At 46.0% G+C, this 24,016-nt stretch overlaps 1 protein-coding gene across 6 annotated transcripts in view; it reads right to left on the bottom strand.

Moving 5' to 3' along the window:
• Positions 1–24,016, bottom strand: part of Tomosyn (syntaxin-binding protein tomosyn) — an 870,373-nt gene that overhangs the window by 441,322 nt on the left and 405,035 nt on the right. For all 6 annotated transcript variants that reach the window (XM_076202137.1, XM_076202139.1, XM_076202138.1 and 3 more), the window contains exon 2: positions 867–964. In XM_076202137.1, coding sequence (XP_076058252.1) covers positions 867–964 — 98 coding nt within the window. The remainder of the gene's footprint in view (positions 1–866; positions 965–24,016) is intronic.

Here is a 24,016-nt window from a genome sequence, read left to right as displayed (position 1 = left end):
GTGGGTGCAACGGCGTTGGGCGGCCGACACGTTTGAGTGGTGGTTCCAGTAATTAGGGAAAAAGTGTTTCGCCACAAAACATTCCTTAACTAACCTGAACCTCACCACCATCACGCAGGTATTTTCTTGCCCATCATCAGATTCCAGTTACTTTATCTCCAGCCGTCCGCCATTGCCTGCACCACCACCCAAGAGCAAAACACGGACTTCGCGCTGGCACGGTCACCGGCCGCAAATCCCTTCGTTCGACAACAAAACCAAAATCCATTCTTCTTCCCTTAAGGCGCAGCCATAGCCTTGAGTTGTTCATCATATCGTTCATCAGTCACAGCAAATGGTTCTCCCAATACCTGGGATGGAAAATAATAATTTTGGGTCGTTTTCTAACCCACCTCTTCGCATTTACCTTCTTGACCGGTCAAGATACTAATGAAGACATTGCACCAAAAGTATATCACATAAATTTCAAACAAGTTCGAAGACCCATTCGTTTCAATGACTGATTGCGACAGACTGCAATTACGGAGCGCTAATGTACACACAGGAGAGAAATCTCGGTCCATAATGTAGTCGGATACCGAAGAAAATATGTATTGAATAAACACACACGCGCCCACGCACGCACGCACGCACACGCATGCACTTTCACACACACACATCCAACACAGGAGTACATAAATATATACAGATAGAAATCCAGGAGCTAGTGATAACTGGTCAGGGAGGAAGAAAGGGGCGTGGCTTATTCCGCCCCGGACCACTATGGTGACGTCATGGGAGGTAAACAAACAGGGCGGTCCCGCCCCCCGGTTCACCTTCCTGCCCAGAGTGGCCGTGGGCCGAGCCCGCGAGTACTAAAAGGATACATTCTGATCGATCCCCGCTTGGTGCCGACAGCCAGGATCTTCTGGATTGGGTCGAAAGCGACAGCTGTCGGTTGGTAGGGAAATCCATGGCGCACAGTCTGCAAAGAAAGAAAAGGAGTCAAGTTTAGTGACAACAGAGAATGACAAGGGGGCCACGGGGGTCCAAAACTTAAACATCCTTAAATTAAAATAAAGGTGACAAACATCACTAAAAATGTTATGGCGGACATGAATCCTAAGTATATAGATGGTTTGACGAACTGTTCACACCGTTCAATCCCAGCTGCGTTCAAGTAACGAAAGCCGAGAGAGATGAACAAGCAAATAGATCATGTGGAATAAATTGAAAAACAAGATCCCATTACGGTGGCCTGCCGCCGCCAGGGGAATTCATTCATCTAAGGAAAAGAAGGAGCGGCGAGTCACTAGGGACTCTTGCGAGCGTCACTGCGACTTCAGCCCCCAACCCCCATCTATCACCACCTCCTCCTCCTCGTCCTCCTCCTCTTCGTCGTTCTTGCCATTCAGATCGGATCTTTTCGAGGTGACTTCGACAGGTTTCAACTTAGTTTCTCCTCAACTCGGATGGAGAGGCAATCGGGAAGGACAGGGCACGGGTGAAGGAGAAGGTGGAGTAATAGGAAGATTTCCTTCTGCGCAAAAAGACCTGTGCATCTGTGTGTGTGTGTGTGTGTGTGTGTGTGTGTGTGTGTGTGAGAGAGAGAGAGAGAGAGAGAGAGAGAGAGAGAGAGAGAGAGAGAGAGAGAGAGAGAGAGAGAGAGAGAGAGAGAGAGAGAGAGAGGGGGGGATAGAAACCAGCATCGTCCATCTTCAGGGATGTTGCTCTGGCCAACGGTAGACGATGTCTATCAACACCTCGGGGATAGGAGGAAGGTGTGTGTGTGTGGGGTGGGGAGGGTTGCCGCGTTAGAGCTGATCACGAATTAGCACCGTCAGCCCCGTCTCTTCCAGGCCTGTCAGTCGACTACTGCAATGCCACTGGATGGCCCCTCCCCCATCTCCCTTCACCTCCCTCCCCCATCAACCAGAGCAGCGGTTGCATGCAACTCGATTAAATTCTCTTTGGGGACTCGCACTAATTGCCTCGATTGCTGTTCGTCAAATCGGGTTCGGAGAGGCGCGAGCGCGCGCAGGGGGGAAGCGGTTTGGCGCCGCCGCGGCCGACCCGATTCTGTGCCGCGGTTCTACGTTTTCCGGTTCTTTGCGTCGTCGATCATCGAGTTTCACTCATTTCGACGGCGACGACGATAAGAAGAGCGCAGCGGTGTGCCTCAGGAATAGTCTTCACGCCCCGAAGGGTGGGTGTTTTCAAGATCCGGTTCTCCGATATGTTTGTGGTGTGCACCTGGTGACCAGCAACTGCGGCTCGTGACAAGGGCGTGAAGAGCAGTATCAAATCACAGTTGCAAGTGCACTGTTGAGTTTCAACGCGTATATAAAAAAAATGTTGAACTACACTTCACTCTTAATCGGGATTTTGGAAAAAAAAAAGGAAAAAGGAAACAAAAATCGAGGGCTGTCGAGCTTCAACACTTGACTGTGACCAGAGATTATGAAAACGCTCGTCCCCATTAATTAATTATCATTCCTGACCCACGATTCTGGTGGAGATTGGTCGCTTCTGAACGTCGCTGCACAGAATTGGACTGCAGAGCGTTGCGCCTCGCCAAGGGAACAAAACCATGCCCACCCCCACCCCAGTCCCGGAGGAGGAGGAGAAGGAGAAGGAGGAGGAGAAAGAGGAGAAGGATAAGAAGAAAGGGGGAGGACCAGAACAGAAAGTAAACTGCAGAAGACTGTGACGCTGGCGCTGTTGACAAAGGCCCATTACCATAACATCTTTAATTCATCTCATGAGCTATTTGGATGCTGCTGCAACACAAAACAAGCGTCTGTGCAGCGCAGTAATGGGCTCTCCGTAACACAGGGCCACTTTTGGCCGCAGCTGGGGGGCCTCAGCGGCATGATATAGTAACTGCCTGGCGCTCCCCACGAAAAGAAAAGAAAAATTACGTGCATGACGGAAAGAGGGAGAAGTTCGACCCATTATCACGAAGAAACACACTTGGGGCAACGCAGACGGTCGCAGTTCGTAAAGGGAAGAAGGCACAGAACAACACACTGTCAGGATTCAACACAGACTTCGTACATCATTCGAGAGTATTTACGTTTAAAAGGAAAATCTTTACCGTATCGTCACTGCACAGACACCGAGGCGGCCTGGCCGCAGAATCCAACTGTCCCAGGGGCAACAATCACAACACGGAGGGCACAGACCACATCATCCCACATTGCCCTCCTCTCAAATCACCCAGGCAACAACACCTTGAGTGATTTGCGGGCCAATCTGGTGGCTGTTGCCGGTTACTTGTGGGTCGTGGGTGATTTCCTGCTAGACAACTGGGCCACAGGATGGCCAGGCTGATCTGAACAGCGCGCCATCCAACGAGGGGGACTAAGGCATAGGAAGATCATTAAAGAAAAGCGATAGAATTATCCGGTTCATGAAAGCACCCGGCTCTTGATTGATAATATATATAATGGGACAACTGAAGCCTCAAAGAGAAACTGGTAAGACAGCGGGGAACCTCAAAAGGAGGATCAAGGCCTATCATGTCCGACTACGTAAAATCTGTTCACTCTAACTTGTCGGTGGCGACGGAGATTCCCATCAATGGAAAAGGAAACCAGAGAAACTTAAATTTAACACTACAATAAGCACGAATCAACAGAGGAGCAACATCCAATGTCAGATGAACAGAGAGAGAGAGAGAGAGAGAGAGAGAGAGAGAGAGAGAGAGAGAGAGAAGGGGGGAGGGGGGGCAGGGTAAGGAGGGCACACAGACGAGCGTCTCAAGAGGCCTCTCGAGGTTGAAGAGCCAATGGAGGCGGTCGACTTCGGAACCTCTTTAGCTGCTTGACGTTGCAGAACTGGGTTGCAAAAAGGTCAACTGAACTGGCGAAGATCATGGTGGAGGAAGACGTCGCTCAAGAAAGAGGAAGCCTCTACGCTTGTAGAGTGCAACATCCGAGACGGATCGAGAACAAAGGCAAAAGAGGGTTATGAGTTTGCAGGTCCTTGCGGAGGAGGAGGAGGAGGAGGAGGAGGAGGAAGAGGAGGAGGAGGAGGAGGAGGAGGAGGAGGAGGAGGAGGAGGAGGAGGAGGAGGAGGAGGAGGAGGAGGAGGAAGAGGAGGAGGAGGAGGAGGCGTGAAGGACTCGTCTTTGTTCTCGACAAAGCTCTGGCCAGAGAAATGTAGCACTTACCGACCGATAAGGGCTTCGTAGGCCTCGCCTTTCTTTTCGATCATCTTCTGATGAGAGAAACGTCTCACGAAGGCGGCGGCACCTCGTCCGCTGCCCCTCCACCTCTCTCCTCCCTTCTTTCCCTTTCCCTACATTCAATAAACCGAAAAGTAATTCAACATCTTAATGTTCCGGTCATTCTCCTCTAATTCTCTCGTGCTCCAAAGCCAGTCAGACATATTTTACTGCCCTTTTTTTGGAAATACAGCTCGAGGAGAACCTTACCAATTATCAAAACGTGGGCGTAATTCGCCCATTCATTCACTCTTGGCGAATCCATTAAAGAAATGAATTCGTAACAAGCTCGCGGCACAGCGAAATGGTTTTTAACTCGCCCCCCCCCCACCAGCCAGACCTCGTTTTTACCATTACTCCAATATTCCTGAGTGCCTTTTTTATTCCGCTGCTTTCAATGTCTTATAATTTCACTTTGCCTTCTGCGCCCACTAGCTCACTTCCTTCTCAGTACTACACCAGCTGGCGTCCCCCCACCGTCATGTGATCCCAGAATCTTCTGCTACGCTCTTCTGGCGCTTGCCAACTCCCGCTGTTCATCAACTATTAAATAGAAGAAAGAAAGAAAAATCCGTGACGAGCAAAATTCTTGTGTCCCTTTTGCAACAATTAATATTCGGAGGGTCCTGCATCATCAGACACCCCGTCGAGATTTTCGCGTCGCTGTCAGCCATTTTCTCGGAGCCATTTTTCCAAATTAAAACGAAAATCTGCTTTATCTGGCGTCGAGCGCTTCCGAAATCCATGTCCTCTCTCTTCGAAAGAATTCAAAAGCGATGCGACAAAAAAAAACCGCCACTACCATCATCCCCTTAACTACTTTTCCACAGTAATCATATTTCGACTATTTCCTCTATGTGTGTGTGTGTGTGTGTGTGTGTGTGTGTGTGTGTGTGTGTGTGTGTGTGTGTGTGTGTGTGTGTGTGTGTGTGTGTGTGTGTGTGTGAGAGAGAGAGAGAGAGAGAGAGAGAGAGAGAGTGAGAGAGATATCTACCATGGCTCTGGATCACCCTCTGGATTGGTGATCGCCAGTTACTTACGAAACTCCCTGTGATGTGATGTGATGAAAATTGAAGATTCTGTGGAGAGGGGGGAGGCGGGGAGCAAAGTTTTAACCTTTCGCACGATCATCATCCACTGCTAAGGAAAACCTTCTCCAAAAACACTTTCACGAGTCGCACGACTGCGCCAGCCCCTGCCACGTAACTCCTGCAAACTTCTTTCTCCTTCCTTCTCTCTCGTTTTACCAGCGAGGCGTCGAGTCCAGTCAGTGTCACATTAGGTCTCTCTGCTGCCCACCATCCGGACCAATTGTCCCCCCCCACTGCAATTCCGCTCATTTATCGACTCTGCAATATATTTTCATTCCAGTCTGTTCTATTATCCAGCAAGATCATTTTGAGTGCTTTTATTGCTACCAATATTGAAAGCACGCACATTCGCGCGCGCACACTGACACACACACACACACACACACGCAGTAGGTAGAGCGCTGAACTGCCACCATAGTGGCCCGTAGTTCTAGGTTCGAATCCTGCCCAGGGCCGAAATTATTTCGGTACTGCTGCGCTTCGGGTCGTTACTCTGACTCTCGTGGGCGGGGAGTTGGGTGTGTGTGTGTGTGAAAGGTCATAGCATTACCCATAGATCGGACCTACGAGCTCTGAGCTCTCTTCCGGGAGGGAAATAGCTGTCGATCACGAGTCCAACACGTGATCCAAAGACCAAGTGAATACACACACACACACACACACACACACAAGAGAAACAAGAGGACACGAGAAGAAGCTAAAGAAGAACAGTTACAGAAGAGATTTGAAAAAGAATACCTTCCCACGCAGAGTGATTGATGTCTGGAACAAACTAAACGGGAAACAGTTAGTGCCAAAACTATCCATGATTTTAAGAACAAACTGGATGCGGAGAGATACAAAAGCGGGTCACTACGAGCATAGCTCTCGCCCCGTAAAATACAACTAGGTAAATACAAACACGCGCACACACACACACACACACATACACAAACTCTACAGCCGTTACCCGCTCTACAAAGTGGCTAGATACCGATACTGTCTTTCATGACGTAATTCTTTTCTACACCTGCTGTAATGAACAATGCCGATAAGCTGGATGTGGCTTACGGGAGGCGGGGGCTAAGAGCACGACGAAGTGCAAGACGGTGGGCGGAGGGGAAGGGGTAAAGGAGGGAACCCCCAAGAAGGGTGGACAGAAAACGGTGTTACGGGTCAACTTAAAGAGGACAAAATGTGTCACCCACGGACGGGCTGCAGCGGTGCGCGTGTTGGTCCCTTCCCTCTTTCGCGCCCAAGACCAACTGTCTTCCCAGATTCGATTTTGGAGAAGGTTCACGTCAGCACAATGAGAATGGGAACAAGAAATCTTTCTTTCTTTCCTTTCTTTCTCTGAAAGGCGGCCGGGGGACTTTGGTACGTCAGACTGGAAGGAAGAAAAGACATTTCGCTGTTCGGCTGTTGCAAGAGGTAATTGCACAGAAAAGGGGCAACGAGTTTCGGAAAATCTAATTCTGCCTGCTTTTCCAAAGAGGAAAGGCATGCAGTGAATGAACAACGACCATTAAAATGGGCGATCAAATTTTATTGCGATCAATATTTTTGGAGTCTGGGAGAGGCTGAAGGTCATCAATGGAAAAAGAAGTTTGGATTAGGATAAAAAAAAAAGGGCTTTGAAATTGGATACGAAGGCGAGTCGCCCCATGTATGGAAAGCGTACTCCATTCAAGCGCGACAGAGTCTCCTGGTCAACGAATGGAATAGACTTAGTAGCCATGTAGTGAGCGCTGAAACTATCGGTTGTTTTAAGAGATGGTTAGATAACTTTGTGGATGGGGATGATTGGCGATAATGGACAAGGATCTGCCTAATGTAGGCCTTATGGTCCCTTGCAGTCTTCTCCATTCTCATGTTCTTTTCCTCAAGCTCAGAAGCTGAGCAGGAACCGGGAAATTTCAAACCACGTCCAGAACACCTCATTGCATTACGGCGGTTCCAACACCTTACAAGGTCAGGCATTCTCCCAATCAAATTCACTACCGAAAGAAAGGGAAAAATGCGTGCCATCCAAAGAAAAGAATGAAAAAAAAGGAAGACGAAGAAGAAAAATAAGAAAAAGAAGACGAAGAAAAAGAAGACGCAGAAGAAAAAAAAAGAAGAGCAAAAGAAAGACGAAGAAAACTAGAATTAAAAAAGACAAAGAAGAAAAAGAAACAAAAAGACGGAGAAAAAGAAGACAAAGAAGAAAAAGACGAAGAAGAGGAAGACGACGAAGAAGAGGAGGAGTAAGACAAAGGAAGAAGACAAAAGACGAAGAAGAAGAAGGTGAAGAAGAAAAAGACGACGAAAAGGAGGAGTGTAACCTTGTCTAACCACACCTACCACGCACGTGATCCACACGCATGCGACGGACCCCTCGCCTTCAGCGGACCCCTGTCTTGCTTACCTCGCTTTCCCAGAACAAGCACCTTACCACAGCGCCTAACTCAGCACTAACTCAGACGACAGGATATCGCTATACGAAGATGCCTAATGTCACCACAGAAACCCATTAACCCCCCTTTATTATACCTGCCCCAATAACATTACCCATAAACTAACATATACATATAATGTCTAACCACACCCACCAACCATACGACTAACCCCCATGTATAGAACTAATAACACCAATGCCTAGAATTGTGAACTAACACGAGTCGCATACGACAACCCACTAACCCCCTTTATTATCGGACGGCTATGCCGCTAAGAACGGCAGAGCTGGTCAGGTCAAGAGCCTGCCAGACGTCAGAGCTGGCCAGGTCAAGTGCCTGCCAGACGCAGGTGTGCCCGAGGTCAAGGCCCGGCACTTACTGTATTTTGCCCAAAGGGCCCTTATATAGCCTGTTGTTAATTACTCAGACTATTTTTAATAAATAGAAGAAACTCCGGCTTGGAGTTTATCTCGCCCGCATTAAGTCCCCCTTATGTAGCTACCCAAAACCAAGGCTACAGGAGGAAGAAGACGAAGAGGAGGCGGGGGAAGACGAAAAGGAGGCCGAGGAAGACGAAGACGACGACGAAGACGAAGACGACGACGAAGAGGGCGAAGACGACGACGAGGAAAGAGAAGAAGACGATGGAGAAGGAGAAGACGACGAAGAAGGAGAGGAAGAAGACGACGAAGAAGGAGAGGAAGAAGACGACGAAGAAGGAGAGGAAGAAGACGACGAAGAAGGAGAGGAAGAAGACGACGAAGAAGGAGAAGAAGACGAAGACGAAGAAGGAGAAGAGGGCGAAGACGAAGAAGACGAAGAAGGAGAAGAAGAAGAAGACGAAGACGAAGAAGACGAAGAAGAATAAGAATAAGAATAAGAAGCATAATAATAATAAGAAGAAGAAGTATAAGTATAAGAAGAAGAAGTATAAAAAGAAGTAGAAGAAGAAGTAAAAGGAGAAGAAGTAAAAGAGGAAGAGGAAGAAGAAGTAGAAGAGGAAGAAGTAGAAGAAGAAGAAGAAGAAGAAAACACTGTGGATGACTGTGACGAGTGAAGAGGTGGAGAAATGGAGTCTTGGTGCGTGCCAGGGCAGAAAGGTCACGAGTCAGGTGTTCTGCAGCGGTCCTTCGCGAAGAATGAAACTCAGTTCGAGGATCAACGTCTAAAAAATTACGTCGTACGATTTAATTGTCAAGTAAACTTACGAGCAGGAGGAGGGGAAAGAAGAGTTTGAGGGCAGATTGAGCAGCAGAACTCTGTTGGTCAGCAGAAGTCATGAGCATGGGAGAAGAATAGCGACCGTCACCAACGGTCCCTGAAAAGTTGTGAAGAAGAAGAAGAAGACCAAAGACTTGCACCAGGATCTATCAAACGTTTTTATTATGCCACACCCGTGACGATTCTTCTTAACGATTTCACCACTCTTGGGTATCTGTTCTGGCTGCCGCCAGGCGATTTTATTCAGTTTACGGAAACTCCCCGTACGACAAAAGGAGTCGAGGTGAGGTCAGTTATTATGCCAGTCTAGTGCTTCTTGCTGAGTAATTATCATTTAATACTCCCTCAATACTGACAACACTTTACAGTTTCTTCTCCGAGTGATGACCGTGGCCGGGTTCCCAGGGGCCGAGGGTCCGGAGGAACCTGAGTCAGCATTTACTACCTAGAGTCCAGGGGTCACGCCGGGATGAATGTCCAACGATAACCCGGAGACCCGAGAAGGAAAGGCACGGAAACGGGAACTGCGGTTCGTTTCCATGACTGGACAGTCATGGAATTGGATCAAAGAAATAAAGCGAATGAAAAATAAGTGATTTTGGAAACAGTTGGTGTTGGTGGTGGCGGGGGGAGCGATTTGGGATAAAAGAGATAATCATAATAATAATAATAAAAGCGCTCCATCGGGTTGGCAAGAGGCACACCAAACGTGGAAATAAAATGCGAATTTTATTGACAAGGCGCGGGCGATGAGAAAATAACGGACGGAGAGAGGTCTCCCTCCCTCGCCGGCCCCCATTTCGACTCTTTCGAAGCCCCATCCTGACCAGAACGACAATCAAATGCATATTTCATGCAAGTCCAATCGAAAAAGGTCGGAGGTCAGAGAGGGGGAACCAAGGAAAATAAAACGCGAATTGACCCGCCGCCGAATGCAAACTGCACCAAATCGATGCCAAGCCAGCCGATATATATGAGAGAGAGAGAGAGAGAGAGAGAGAGAGAGAGAGAGAGAGAGAGAGATGGAGATAAAGAAAAAGAGATGGCGAGAGAGAGATGGAGAGAGATAAAGAGAAATGGAGAGATATAAAGGGGAATGGAGAGAGATAAAGGGAGATGGAGAGAGATAGAGACGGAGGGAGAGATGGAGAGATATTGAGGGAAAGGAGATGGAGAGAGATAAGGACAGATGGAGAGAAAGATGGAGAGAGGAAGAGAGACAAAGGAACGGAGGGAGAGAAAGAGTGTGTGATATATAAAAGATTAATCTCTCACAAATTTTCCATCAGTTATAGCCGTCAATCGAGGGGAATCAATTTTCTATCTTTTCTTCTGTATCTATCTTTTGTTAATTTTAGTACACAGCTCTCTACAAAGTTCTTGCAACGAATCCCGTCAAGAACACTTAATTTGGGTCCTACATCAGTTCTGCGGTGACGTCATGATGTTAGTCCAATGATCTTTAATGTTATTTAAGAACCTCCCCAAGGGCGTGATCTTACAATCGTGAACAAATTTAATTTTCTCCTTCACCCTTTCTTCAGTCAGATCCGCCGTTACAACTCTGCATGCTATATTGCTTTCTCAAGCAATCTCGAATTCACTGCACACTGACTTAGTTTACATCAACAAAATACGTCATACAACAAAAAGAGCAGAATACACGTCATCCTGGCTCATGACCAATCTTATGACTTTAGGCGGAGAGCGAGCTTGCGCAACCTTCGCCTACGAACTGTTGTTTACCGAACATCCAACTCGCAAAAAATGAAATCCTCACCATCTACCCCTCTACCTAACTTGTCCTCATCTACGAGCCCCTTACAAAGAGAGATGAAGAGAAAGAGATGAAGAAAGGTAGATGGAGATATAAAGAGAGATGGAGAGATAGGGATAGAAAGAAATGGAGAGAAAGAGGGATGTAGAGAGGGATGGAGAGAAAGATGGAAAGGGAGATGGAGAGAGATAAAGAGAGATGAAGAAGAGATAGAAAGAGATGGAGAGAGAGACAGATGGAGAAAGAGATGGAGAGAGATAAAGATATGGAAATAGATGGAGATAGAGAAAGATATGGAGAAAGAGACGGAGGGAAAGTGAGATGGAGAGAGAGGGAGAGAAAGAAAAGGAGATGGAGAGAGTTAAAGACAGATGGGGAGAGAGAGAGGGGGATGGAGAGACCGAGAGATGGAGAGAGTGAAAGAGACGAAGAGAGAGATGGAGAGAAATAGATGAAGAGAGAGATGGAGAGAGAGAGAAAGATGGAGAAAGAGATGCAGAGAGAGAAGGATGGAAAGAAAGAAAAGGCGATGTAGAGAGATAAAGACAGATGAAAAGAAAGGGAGATAGAGAGAGATACAGAGATAGAGAGAAATAGAGAGAGAGAGAGAAAACGAGAAGAGAGAGAGAGAGAACGAAAAGAGAGAGAGAGAGAACGAGAAGAGAGAGAGAGAACGAGAAGAGAGAGAGAACGAGAAGAGAGAGGGAGAGAGAGAGAAGAGAGAAGGGGAGAGAGAGAGAGAGAGAGAGAGAGAGAGAGAGAGAGAGAAACTAACCAAAATATCTACAGAGAGTATTAGAATTACTTGATATATACAGACTGTTTCTGTTGATAAAAAAACAAACAGAAAAGTCTTGTTTGCTATGGAAACCACGCCAGAAGTCGAAGTTGTCAACAACATCACTGTCAACACATACAGATCATGTGAGGAAGGTGAAGAAGAGGAAGAGGAAGTTGAGGAAGAGGAAGAGGAAGAGGAAGATTTCTTTCTCTCTTATCGGAGAGCGAATTCCTCTTGTCAGCAAAATGTTCGGGTCACTGCTTCTGCCGAATTTCTCAAAAGAACGAAAGAAAAAGTGGGATAAAAGAATAAAATCAACGATTATGAATTAAGACAAGCTACTCCAATTTGAATCAACAGGAATTAAACTAAATGTTGGTAATCAAAACTGACGTAATTTGACGTTAATATTAAAGAAGAAACGGAGAGAGAGAGAGAGAGAGAGAGAGAGAGAGAGAGAGAGAGAGAGAGAATTATCATCACGAAAATGAAGCAAAGACAGACACTAAATGATGAGTACTGTTCCAAAAGGATATCCTAACACTGTAGGGCGTGGTTGCCTCAAATCTGCCTGACAAAGGTGGAGATGGGTCGGGAGTCCAACTGGAAGCTGACCAGGGGATGATCTTTCGTCTGTGGGGCACGTTTAATATTTTTTTTATTTACTTATTTATTCTAATTATACTATTTGAGCTCTTTTGCCGATTAAAAACATACTTATTAACTTATCTATTAATTTATTTACTTATTTTGAACCATTTTGCCTAAACTGATTTATATCCCAAGTAAAAGATAAACAAATAAATATATAAGTAAACAAAATGAAAATATAAACTCAGATCATGAACTAGTAAATAGATAAGTATATTAACGGTTCTGACGAAGGTAAGGATATACAGTAGACGGCACATCGAGGCGGCCAGAGAGCGCTTTCGCCCGAAAATCCCACCAGGGCCTTTGTGTGGGAGACACAAAGGAGGGCGAGGAAGAAGACGAAGAAGAAAAAGAAGATAAAGAGGAGGAGGAGGAGGAGGAGGAGGAGGAAGAAGAGGAGGAGGAGGAGGGGCAGGATCAATCGGAAACTTGGGGAGAGACAGACAAGACATGGCAAGACAAGGGGACGAAAGACGGGTCCGAAAATTGGAGACAGACTGACGGAGAAAAAGAGGAGGGAGGAGGGGAACGGGAAGCACTCCAACGAGTGGGGAAGAAAGAGAAAGAGAAAGAGAGAGAGAGAGAGAGAGAGAGAGAGAGAGAGAGAGAGAGAGAGAGAGAGAGAGAGAGAGAGGGGGGGAGGAAGGGAGGGAAAGAGAGTGAAAGAACATTGGTGGGGGGATACTTACTGCATAGAAGCAGCTGGTAGTGGAGGTTAAGGGAAGTGACAAGCGCTAAGAATGGAAAGGAAGAAAAAAAGAAGAAGAAAACGAAAATAAAGGAGGTGCATGAGGAAGAAAGGAAGAGACATGGCGAAGAGGAATGGAGGAGGAATGGAGGAGGGAGTCTCTCTGAAAAGGAGGAAATCTTAATGACGGAAGGAGAAGGTCTCAAGACGGGTGAGTGACACAACCCCCCCACCTACCCCACCCGCCCTTCCCCGATGTCACTCTGAATGACGTCACCTGACCAATGGGATGACATCGGGTCAGCCGTGTCGCCACACACTCGATACCTCTATACCTAGATCATGGGTGGGCAAACTGCGGCCTGCCAAAGGTTTTATTTATTTATCTTTAATCCGAGTCACTTGTCTTTTAAATGTGTATCATATGAAGTTTCTACTTTGAAATATTAAATTTTTTCTCTGTTCTTTTTCTTTTTTTGCTATATTGAATATCACTTATTTTACTTTACATACTATGCGGTCCTTTAAAATTGGGATTTTCTGAATGTGTCCCTCCCACTGAAAAGTTTCCCCCTACCTGATCTAAAGGGTTCAAACCTCGAAAAATATTCCAAAGCAGAGCCTCCATTTGCCTACGGGTTACTCATGACACTGTTAGACAAGAGACAAGGCTGATACTATCAGTGTTTCTATTATTGAAAAATATAAATTTCTCCTGCCCCTGTTTCCAGTATCAGAACAAGATTCTTTCGATCCTCCAGTGAGCTTTGAGCATCCACCTAGCGAGGCCACCGTTATTGAAATATGGTCAGTAGATACCGTTTTGCGTTGGCCCCGTCGAATTCCCTTTACCACGCCACAAGGGAAAAAGGGACAAGTCGTGGGCAATTAAGGGGAGTATTGTCTACAAAGGACGCGCATGCCGTGGTTTCAGGCAGGCCCGGAAGTAGCCCCCGGAGGGACGGCGGCGGCGGTGCAAGCTAAAGATCTCCGGAAAGAGGTCATCCCCCATTCCAGGTCACTTAATTTCCTGACACAATTTCGGTTTTCACTTTCAGATATTTTGACACAGCCCAAAGGGATTTCTCCTCGTCTTCCAGATTTTTCGAATGTTTTTTTTTTTTTTGCCAAGAAAACTAAGCGGCTGGCCTTGCTGTGGATGTACTGTGTCTTTCTGCATTACTTCTGAGCCAGGCAGTGGCCGGGAGACGGGGATTACCCATCATCCACGAGGAGCTAAGGTGAGATTGTAACAAATGGGTGGTGGGTGGGAGGAAGTGGAATGGGTGGGGGTGGGAGTGCATGCCCTGGCTGGCCGACTCTCTTGTAAGGGGAAGGAATCCCTTGGTGTACAGATACATGTTCACATACAAACCACACAGGAAGAAATATGTAAGGATCGAAAATAAATGTCCACAACATTTTTTATAAGTTATTTCAAATACACCCTAAGTAAGCCACTGTCACACATTCAAGATTCTCGTCAAATGTTGTGAATTTGAAAAACTGGAAGACGACTTCCCTAAGTCTACAATTCAAAAAATGTGTCTAACAACCGTACAGGTTTAACTTCTCTTAGTTCGTCATTAAGTTTCTCAATATTTGACAAAAAAGTGACTTGACATTTGGAAATCCGAAAAAAAGTTTGTAACCGAAGTCATTTCTACTCGAACGAACTAAAGTCGCATATGATTGACAGGGGCTTAATTGTGACCAAGCCTCACCCACTGGTAACATAATCACGACTTTCACCTAACCTTGCCTCACCTAACTTCTCCTTAGCTTTTTTCGTTCCAGTCTAAAACCATCCAGCTAACTTTCCTTTGCAGTATTCTCCTTCTCTGAAACATCTCGTCTCTTTGCAACCGGGGAATCCATAACTTTTGGAAATCCCCGCCCCCCCCACCCCCACTCCCCAGAATTCAAAGAGAGAGATAAAAGGGGGCAACAAGGTGGAAGGGGCAAGGCACGCGTTTGAGAGACACACAACGAGCCAAGGCGAACAGCTTTTCGAAACGCCGCTGATGCCTCCGGGGGAAGGGGGGGGGTGGAGATGAGGGAGGGGAGAAGAAGGGGGAGGGGAGAAGAGGGGGAAGGGGAGGAGGAGGAGGGAAGGGGGGAAGGTAGAGACTACATCTGCATATCAAGGGGACCTCTGCAGCAATATGACGTTCAAGTTCGTCTTTATCTTCTCTACTTCTTTTTTGCATTTGTCCCTCTGGTTTTTCCGCCAACTTGGCTTCTCCTTCTGTCCCGTATTTGCAACTCTGCCTCAACTTTTGAGCGGATCCGGGAACCTCTCACCGTGGCTCCTTCTTCTCCTTTCAGTTCCCGATGGATCTTGAGCCCATGAGTCGAGTCAGTCTCCGCGTCCCCCTTGTCCAACGATGTCCCGCAATTGCACACGCCTTCCGCCGAACTCGTGAGTAGCTCTGCTCTCACCGAAGAAGAAGAAGAAGAAGAAGAAGAAGAATCCTTTGTTCTCACGTTCGATTCCCGTCTACCATCCCCGACAGAACAATTTTTAAATGTTCAATATATGTATATGTATATGCATATGTATATATATGCATATGCATATGTGTATATATATATATATGTGTGTGTGTGTGTGTGTGTGTGTGTGTGTGTGTGTGTGTGTGTGTGTGTGTGTGTGTGTGTGTGTGTGTGTGTGTGTGTGTGTGTGTGTGTGTGTGTGTGTGTGTGTGTGTGTGTGTGTGTGTGTGTGTGTTTGGGAGAGTGTTACTGACACTCCTAGGAACCAGCTTCACGCAGCATTTTTTCACGAATGAGTATTCTTTTTTTCTAAAAAGAATGAAGACCACTTTTAATATCTACTCTCCCTCCATTCCGCTACTCTTTTCTTATTCATCTGCTTAACCACGTCCTTGGTGCGCGACATTACCCACAAGGACAGAAACGCTGGTTACCTTCAGCGAAATAAAGGCCCTGAGGAGAAACCAATCCGACCGCCCTCGAGCGACGCGCAGAGGAACCTTGCGACACTCTAGGGGCGGTTTTCGAGATCTCGGTGTCCAGCGAGGGCATCCTCCGCATCCTTCCTTCCTTCTGTCTTTCCTCCCATTTCACTCGTTCGTGCTGCCCACTCTAACACCTTCCTCCGTTTTTTATTCCACCATCAATCCCATTTAGACGTTCTCCTGGGCACTTTCACATCCCATCTTTCTCCAACCTCAATGTTCCCTGTCTTCCCTTCAAACCATTCCTCCTTCTCCATCTTTGGCATTCCCACTAAAGTGACCTGCCCCCGAAGAATAATCTTATTCTCAAATTTCTCATGCATGTTGTCCCCATCTCTCACCAATTCTTTATATTTGGCATTCATACTTCATTGATATGCTCCCCCCAAAATCTTTCTTTGGCCTACCTCCCCCCCCCCCAAAAAAAAAAGATTTCTTATTCTCGTTAAATTTCTCATGCATCATCTGTCTCTATTACCCAACATTTGTCACTCCCACCTCATTCACCAGATTCAAAAAGTCTGCTCGAAAGCTTTTTATTCTCTTAATAACTCTCGTCCATATCTCTCATCAATTGGCCTTCCCTTTTCAGTGACCTGTTCCAAAAAGTCTTTCTCTTGTTTTTAAATTATCTTAGATCATATTTTCCCCCAATCCCTCAGGCTATCTCTCATCACTTTTCGCGTCTGCGCTGCGGTGCCTCATTGTGTCTTCTTTCATTTCTCTCAAGAAACTTTCGCCACCTGTCCTCCATTCCATCCGCCAGCCGCAATCCATATTTCCAGATTTTCCCTTCCCCTCCAATCCAGCTTCCCTCCTCCTCCTTGCAGTACTGGATTTGAATTGGACAAATTTAGATTTAAGAAGGAAATAGGCAAGAACTGGTTTAATACCAATAGAGTGGTCAACGAATGGAATAGACTTAGTAACCATGTAGTGAGCGCTGAAACTATCGGTTGTCTTAAGAAAAGGTTAGACAACTTTATGGATGGGGTTGACAGGTGGTAATGGACATGGAACTGCCTAGCGCAGGTCTTATGGTCTCTTGCAGTCTCCTATCTTCTTGTGTTCTTATTGAACCAAGCCACCTGGTACCGCAAAAGTCCTGAGCCCCGCCACCAATGCCGCTTTTAACTTCTCCCGGTTCTTTTCCTCCCCAGCCCCTCTCCCCGAGTGCCTATGGCTTCTCATTCATACCGCATTTGCCTCATTTACGTTTCACATTCCCCGGCCACCTCATTTCCCCGCAGCTCCCCGACATTTGGCGCCTTTTTCTTTTCTCCCCGGTTCACGCCCGAATTGATCTCTTCGCCACTTTGACTTTAATCGGTCAAAGGTGAGGGTCCGCTCGACTACTCTCGCCACCCCGGTCGGAACGGACGGCCATTTCCCAATTCTCGCTCTCGACAGATTTCGATTCTAAACCGTGTGACCAGTCCAACTTCCATGATTTTGTCCTGCTTTCATGTATACTTGTGACTTAAGTTTCTTCTTTGAACACGTGTTAATAGCAAAAGTATTCCTTGCAGCACTCAAGTGAGCCCATCTCCGTTCCCCAATAGGCACCCTGAGGCACCCCGTCGTTCCCTCAGTGCTCCCATGACCTACTTTGGCACCGCTATCCCCCTTCAGGCGCCATGGTGTTCCTCTCCCATTTTGTACGATTCCACCAGAGGCGGCCTCCCTTCATCCTCCACTATCCCCTTTCTCTCGGGCTCGTGGTGCACAGTTGCCACCAATATCACGCCACTCGTTCTCGCCTTCTTGAGCGCTCATTTACGTCCTTGTGCTCTCGAGTGCCTTGATTTATGCTTTCTTTTTTCATCACCCACTTTCCAATACCTTTCACTTTCGTTTCACTCACTGCCAGGACGCACAGCCTGGTCTCCATTCCACCAGTCGCACGGTTTCCCCATCTTCACACATTATGCAACTCATTTACACTCAGACGAGAACTGGGGGGGGGGGAGAGAGAGAGAGAGAGAGAGAGAGAGAGAGAGAGAGAGAGAGAGAGAGAGAGAGAGAGAGAGAGAGAGAGAGAGAGAGAGAGAGAGAGAGAGAGAGAGAGAGAGAGAGAGATTCCCACTTTCCCGTGAAATACTAATTACCAAATAAGCAAACATGCAGCTCCCGCTCCCCGGGCTTCGTCAACTTGTTTGCTCAGCCGAGTTGAACTCAATAAAGCCGCGCTGACTGATGACGATGTCGGTTTGGAGCTGCCATGAGGCGCTGGCGAAGACCTCACCCCAACCCCCACCCCCATCTATCCGGGGAGAGCCAGACAGTTGTCCTCCATTTTATATCCTCCCGAGGGGACGCCCGGAGAGAGTCCTCTGTGTGGGAGTCCCAGGAACCCCAACAAGCTCAAAGTGAAAGCATCAGCACAACAAAGAACATTGTACAAAGAACGAATAAAAGGAGATGGATGCGAAGTACTGGGCATAAAGATTACGAAGAAAATAAAATAGAACAGAGGAAATATAATAAAAACGACGAGCAACAACAGAGAGACAAGAAGAAGAGAAGGAGGGGACGAAGGTGAGGGAGTAAAGACGTGGAGTAAGATTAAAAGGAAGAAGAGGAAGAAGAGGAATGAGAGGAGGAAGAAGAAGAAGAGGAATGAGACGAAGAAAAGTCTCCGCGACTCGACCTCTTCGGCGCGACGTTGTCCACAAGGATAGAAGCGCTGGTTATTGCTGATAATGAGATGAAATACCACCTTGGTCCTACTGGACGGCACTAAGCTCTGGTCCCCTGCAGTCATGGCTTTTAACATCAAGGCGATTCCCGCTAAACCTCTTTATAATCCATCGGAGGGTTCATTTGCTCGTCGCCCTCCCTTGGCCAATTAGGCCCAACTGGACTCGATCACCCAATAAGTCTGTCCTGTTAATGCGAGACAATCGTACTTAGTTAACGTAGCTGGTAGAAAATAAAATAAAATAAAATTAAATTAAATAAATAAATAAAATAATAATAAGTAAAAAAGTGGTCATTATAAAATATATGAACAGATAACAAATAAATATGTACATAAAGAAAAACAAATAAAATAATAATGAATAAATGGAAAAAGTAGTCATTATTCTTATCTTTTTACTCTGGTTTGGCTGATCTCACTGGGACCTCCCAGGCTTCCAGTGGGTTATCAAAGGGTTGCATCACATTTTCGATAATAATAATAATAATATAAAAAAAAAGGGAAATCAACTTCAGCTCCCCGAAAAACGTCCGAAAATATCCTTCTAATCCTTCCTCTCCCGCGGCCCGTCCTTCAGTCCCTCGACGAGCTCCATCCTTCAGCGTCAGCTCGGCAAGGACCCGCAAGAAACTTGTTGGAGGTTGACCTCGAAGTGATGCTCTCGGGCCCGAGGTCGTCAGGAGGCCGCCGCGCCGCCTAATTGCCAATATTAGATTACCGGGCGCTGAAGACGGATGAGGAGAACCCCCCACCCCCACCCCACCCCCGCCCACACACACACACCACCACCACCACCGCCGCCGCCTCCAACCTCAACATTCTTGGCTAATGAAAAGAGAGAAAGATACAAGGAGTTACAAAGATTCTCAGTAGCCCAAAACTTTTTTGAACCCATACCGAGGAGGTGCCGTTAAAATGTTACCGGGGATTACCACTAATACTTACACTAATGTGTATAATACTTTGTCTAACCGACTTCTGAACTGCTCAAGTGAGGAACTGTTTGCCACGTTCTTTGGCAGTCTGTTCCAAGCGTTGCAGATTTCATAGGTAAAAAAGTCACTAGCATTGTCACAAGAGAAGCAAGGAGTAATGAGCTTCCATCCATGATGGCGAGTTGCATTCACGCTCAATCTAAAGAGATGTCGATAGCCAGTGTTATAAAAACCTTGAATTATTTTGAAAACCTCTATTAACTATCCTCGCAAGCGCCTGGCTTCTAGAGTTAAGAGCCCCAAAGCATTGAGACTCTTCTGGTAGCTCATGGAAAAATGTTACAAGTGGAGTTCCTCTGGGTTCCATTCTTGGGCTACGTCTATTCATAGTATATATAAATGATATAGACCACGGACTAAAATCTATTGTCTCCAAATTTGCTGATGATAAATAATGGCAACTGATCACTTAAACCCATTAGATATTAAAAAAAAAATTAGATAAACTACAGCAATGGTCTGAAAAGTGGCTAATGAAATGTAACACAAGTAAATGCAAGGTTATGCACATAGGTAAAAATAACAGTAAGTACGGTTACAAGTTATTTGGAAATTTGTTAACAAAAGTGGATAGTGAAAAGGATCTCGGCGTAATTATCAGTAACGATCTCAAATCATCAAAGTAGTGTATTTAGATAAACACCTAAGCAAGATGATGTAATGCCTGCCATTTATTTTATATCATTTGTTTATTTGTTCGTTGTCTTTTTTATTATCATTTGCTTATCATTTATTATTATTTATCTGTCCATTAATCATTATTTACTATTTACCTGTTTTTTCATTATTTAACTATACCTCTTCATTTTATTTATTTATATTATTACAATTTTTATTTATGTATTTATTTATCATTGTCATAATTTTTTTCGTACCCGACCTAGTTATGGACCAAAAGGTCTCCTGTCGGCATGCTCCTCCTTTGTGATAAATTTCGTTGCTCGTGCCTGAACTCGTTCTAGCCTCTGCACGTCCATCCTCAAGTTTGCCGACCAGAATTGGATGGTGTATTTCAGATAGGGACGAACTAGAGAATTGTGAAGTGTCAAGACTACGAGTATTTCTTGGTTCCGGCAACGAAAGTGTTTTCTGATGTAACCTAATAGCCTTTGTGCCTTTCTTTCCACTTCAGTTCACTGTTTCGAGGACTTGAGGTCGCTGCTACTCAAGATACTCACTTTTTTCAAATTCTGTACTTGCTAGGTCATGACCTAGAACAGAATAGTCTGCCCTCTGGTTTGCATGCCCGATATGCATAATCTCGTACTTATCCAGATTATCCAGAGATATATAGATAGATAGATAGAGGAAAGAGAGAGGGAGGGCGGGAGAGAGGGAAAGAGAGATGAGACAGAGAGGGACAGAGAGATGGAGACAGAGATGGAGAGAGATAGGGAGGAGGGAGAATAAGAACGAGGAGAGGGATAGACACAGGAGATGTGGTAGGATGAGTCCTAAAGCTGCGTGTCCTACGTATCCTACGATTAGGCAAGTAAATTTTGCTGAGCTCGTCCTTACACTTGTACGCACAAAATTGTCTTCGATAGACGTGAATGTGCACATACACCAAGAGGCTTTTTCCACCTTATAGCGGGGATGGCCGCCGCATATAACCACTCCCAACCCATCCAAAACCCATGCATCGTCCTTTCCCATCTCAGCACTTTGTGGATGAAGGGTCATCCCTGTCCTCCCCGCTGCTGGAAATTGTACATTAAATCCAAAGTGATGGATGGTTGGTCTAGGGATGGGGGGAGGATTTTTTCTTTTCTTTTTTCTTTTTTTAGTGAAGTATCACTCCCACGGGTAGCCGTTCTCCTCCCCCCTCCCCTTGACCTCTGCGCTCTTCCACACCCGGAGCTCGTGACCTTTGACCTTCCCGAGGCAGAAAAATGTAAACAATCATGACCCTTTCAACAAGACCCTCTTTGATGAGGAGGCCAGCTGCCAAAATCGATATGCAAGTGCTATTTGAGAACCAGGCTAAATCGATGCAATATGCATCAACTGCACCATCTCTCACAACAAATCATATATATATACTGTATATATATATATACATATATATATATATATATATATATATATATATATTGAGGTGTGAAGACAGAATGAGTGTTAGGGTGGTGTGTTTAAACTCCAAGAATCCGTTGAAATAAAACTTCAACGGATTCTTGGCGTTTAAACTCACCACCCTACCACTCATATATATATATATATATATATATATATATATATATACAGTATATATATATATACATATATATATACAGTATATATATATGTACATATATATATACATATACATATATATATACATATACATATATATACATATACACAGTATATATATATATATACAATATATATATATATAATATATATATATATATATACATATATATATATATATATATATATATATATATATATATATATATATATATATAAAACACTGAGTAACCATTAAAAAATTCCAATGTGCTGACAAACTGACACGCTTGTTATGGTGGCCGGAACTCTCTGTCCGGATGCTTCACTTCCTGGCGCCGCGCCGCGCTGCGCCGCGCTCTTCTGGAAGCAAGCCCCGGTCGGCTGGCCAACCCACCAACGGCACATCCGGTGGATTTGGTCAAACTCCGTATCAAGTGGAGGAAGCAAGACCGCCTGCCTGCCGACACCTTCCTTTCCGAGCGGCCAATTAAAGGGGTAAAACTCGGAAATTCAAAGAACGACACACTTGCGGAAGAACGACGAACCCCTTCCGATGGTGGAGTTTCAAGTTCCAGCGGAACCGACCGCGCACTAGCGAAGCGAGGAGACCGTGAGCCGGCCAGTGGGGACTCCCACCATAAAACGATCCCCAACGAAAAGGGACGGGCATCATTAAGCAACAACACACTACAAAAGACCTCGCAATATTGTGGACCATACCAAAGTGGAAACAATGGTGCAATAACAGTCATTATCCTGTGCAACGGCCTGCAATTTACCAATTACGAAGACTTAGAGATAGAGAGAAAAAAAAAATGACAGGGTTGGTTGCCTTGCTGCAGCAACAGGCGTGGTGCAATGTGCTCATGCTCAGCACCACCAGTTTTGGATCACGCGCTGGACTCTATACCAGAAGCAATCAACCGGTCCTCTCTTTCGTGTTTTCATTCCCTCGCTGCCCCCAGACGATTCTTTTCAACCGTGGGGAAAACATATCTCTCTCTCTCTCTCTCTCTCTCTCTCTCTCTCACTCACACACACACACACACACACACACAAACATCGACGGGATTAAACTTCTCATTTCCACTAAGTCTAAGGGCATACGCCACGTTTCCGTCCCCAAGAGTAAGAGCCGTACTTTCAAGATCTTCCTGTAGCGTAACTATGGATCTAATTACACAAGATGCTCCGAGACGGTCCTTTGGATCAGGACGGTTCGGTGTTTTCTGGATCTAATTCGGGAAGGCAGTGAGACGGCCAGGATCGTTCGTTCTCGGGAGCTGGGGCGCGTCGAGATCGAAAAGAATATCGACGGCGACGCCCAGTGTTGATCTTCCGAGATGATGATTCTTTCCACTCGAAGTCGGCGTGGGCGGCGGAGGAAAACAAAGAGCCCACCTCCTCATTGACGAGACGCTACAAATAGACAAAACCTTTGTCTCATACGTTTCGTGAGTCGATCTTTTTTCTTCGTTTTTTCGTGCTTTCGCCTTCTCGTCATCGTTCTACTTTAACGTGACCTGACCACCTCTACACACCTGAAAACGTCAATCCATCTTTCAAAAAGACCCAAGTTAGCCCCCATTACTTTCGTTCATTACTCACAACAACCTTCTAACCCACTACTCTCATCTCTTCTCCAGTCCCTAGCCTTCCTACGCATCCCATGGTCTTTCTTCCTCTTCCCATATTCTTCTCATCCTTCTCTCATCCTACTCCTGGTATAACGTTTCCAAAATCATCTGCATTTCCTTTCAGCTGCTCCCTCCCTTGTTTTCCTCGGCATTTTGCCACTCCCAACTCAGGAACCTTTTGTCCTTTTCGTTGCTTATCCTCTCACCTCCCCTCCCCTCCCCATCACACTTTCCGACCCTCATTCCCCTCTCCCTCCCCTCCCCATCACACCCTCATCCCTTCCCCCGCCCTATGAAATGGAAATATCACGTCAACAGATTCACAGCATCACCTTTTCTTCGTGCTATACCCATCGAGACTCACTCACTCACTCTCTATCTCTCTAGTTTCCACCACTTGATCCCCTTCTTCCTTTTCTCGCTTCCCTTCCTCCGGATACAACTTCTCGCTCCCCTCCTCCTCCTATCTGGATCTTCAGGTTCCTCATTGTTCCCCTCGGTCAACATTCCCCTTCCTCCTTCCCCAAAACGTCACTCCCTCTACCTCATTCCCGCCCCTTTTCCACTCCACCCCACCCGCTCTCACTACTCCACCTGCACTACTGACTTTCTTGCCCCCCCCCACCCCTGGGAAAAGAGCAGAGTTTGTCTG

This window comes from Oratosquilla oratoria, chromosome 18, assembly GCF_046742065.1.
Source record: "Oratosquilla oratoria isolate Oo_2021 chromosome 18, ASM4674206v1, whole genome shotgun sequence".
Classification (NCBI taxonomy): domain Eukaryota; kingdom Metazoa; phylum Arthropoda; class Malacostraca; order Stomatopoda; family Squillidae; genus Oratosquilla; species Oratosquilla oratoria.
The sequence above is the reverse complement of the archived record's forward strand: the minus strand, read 5'-3'. Positions and strand labels throughout refer to the sequence as shown.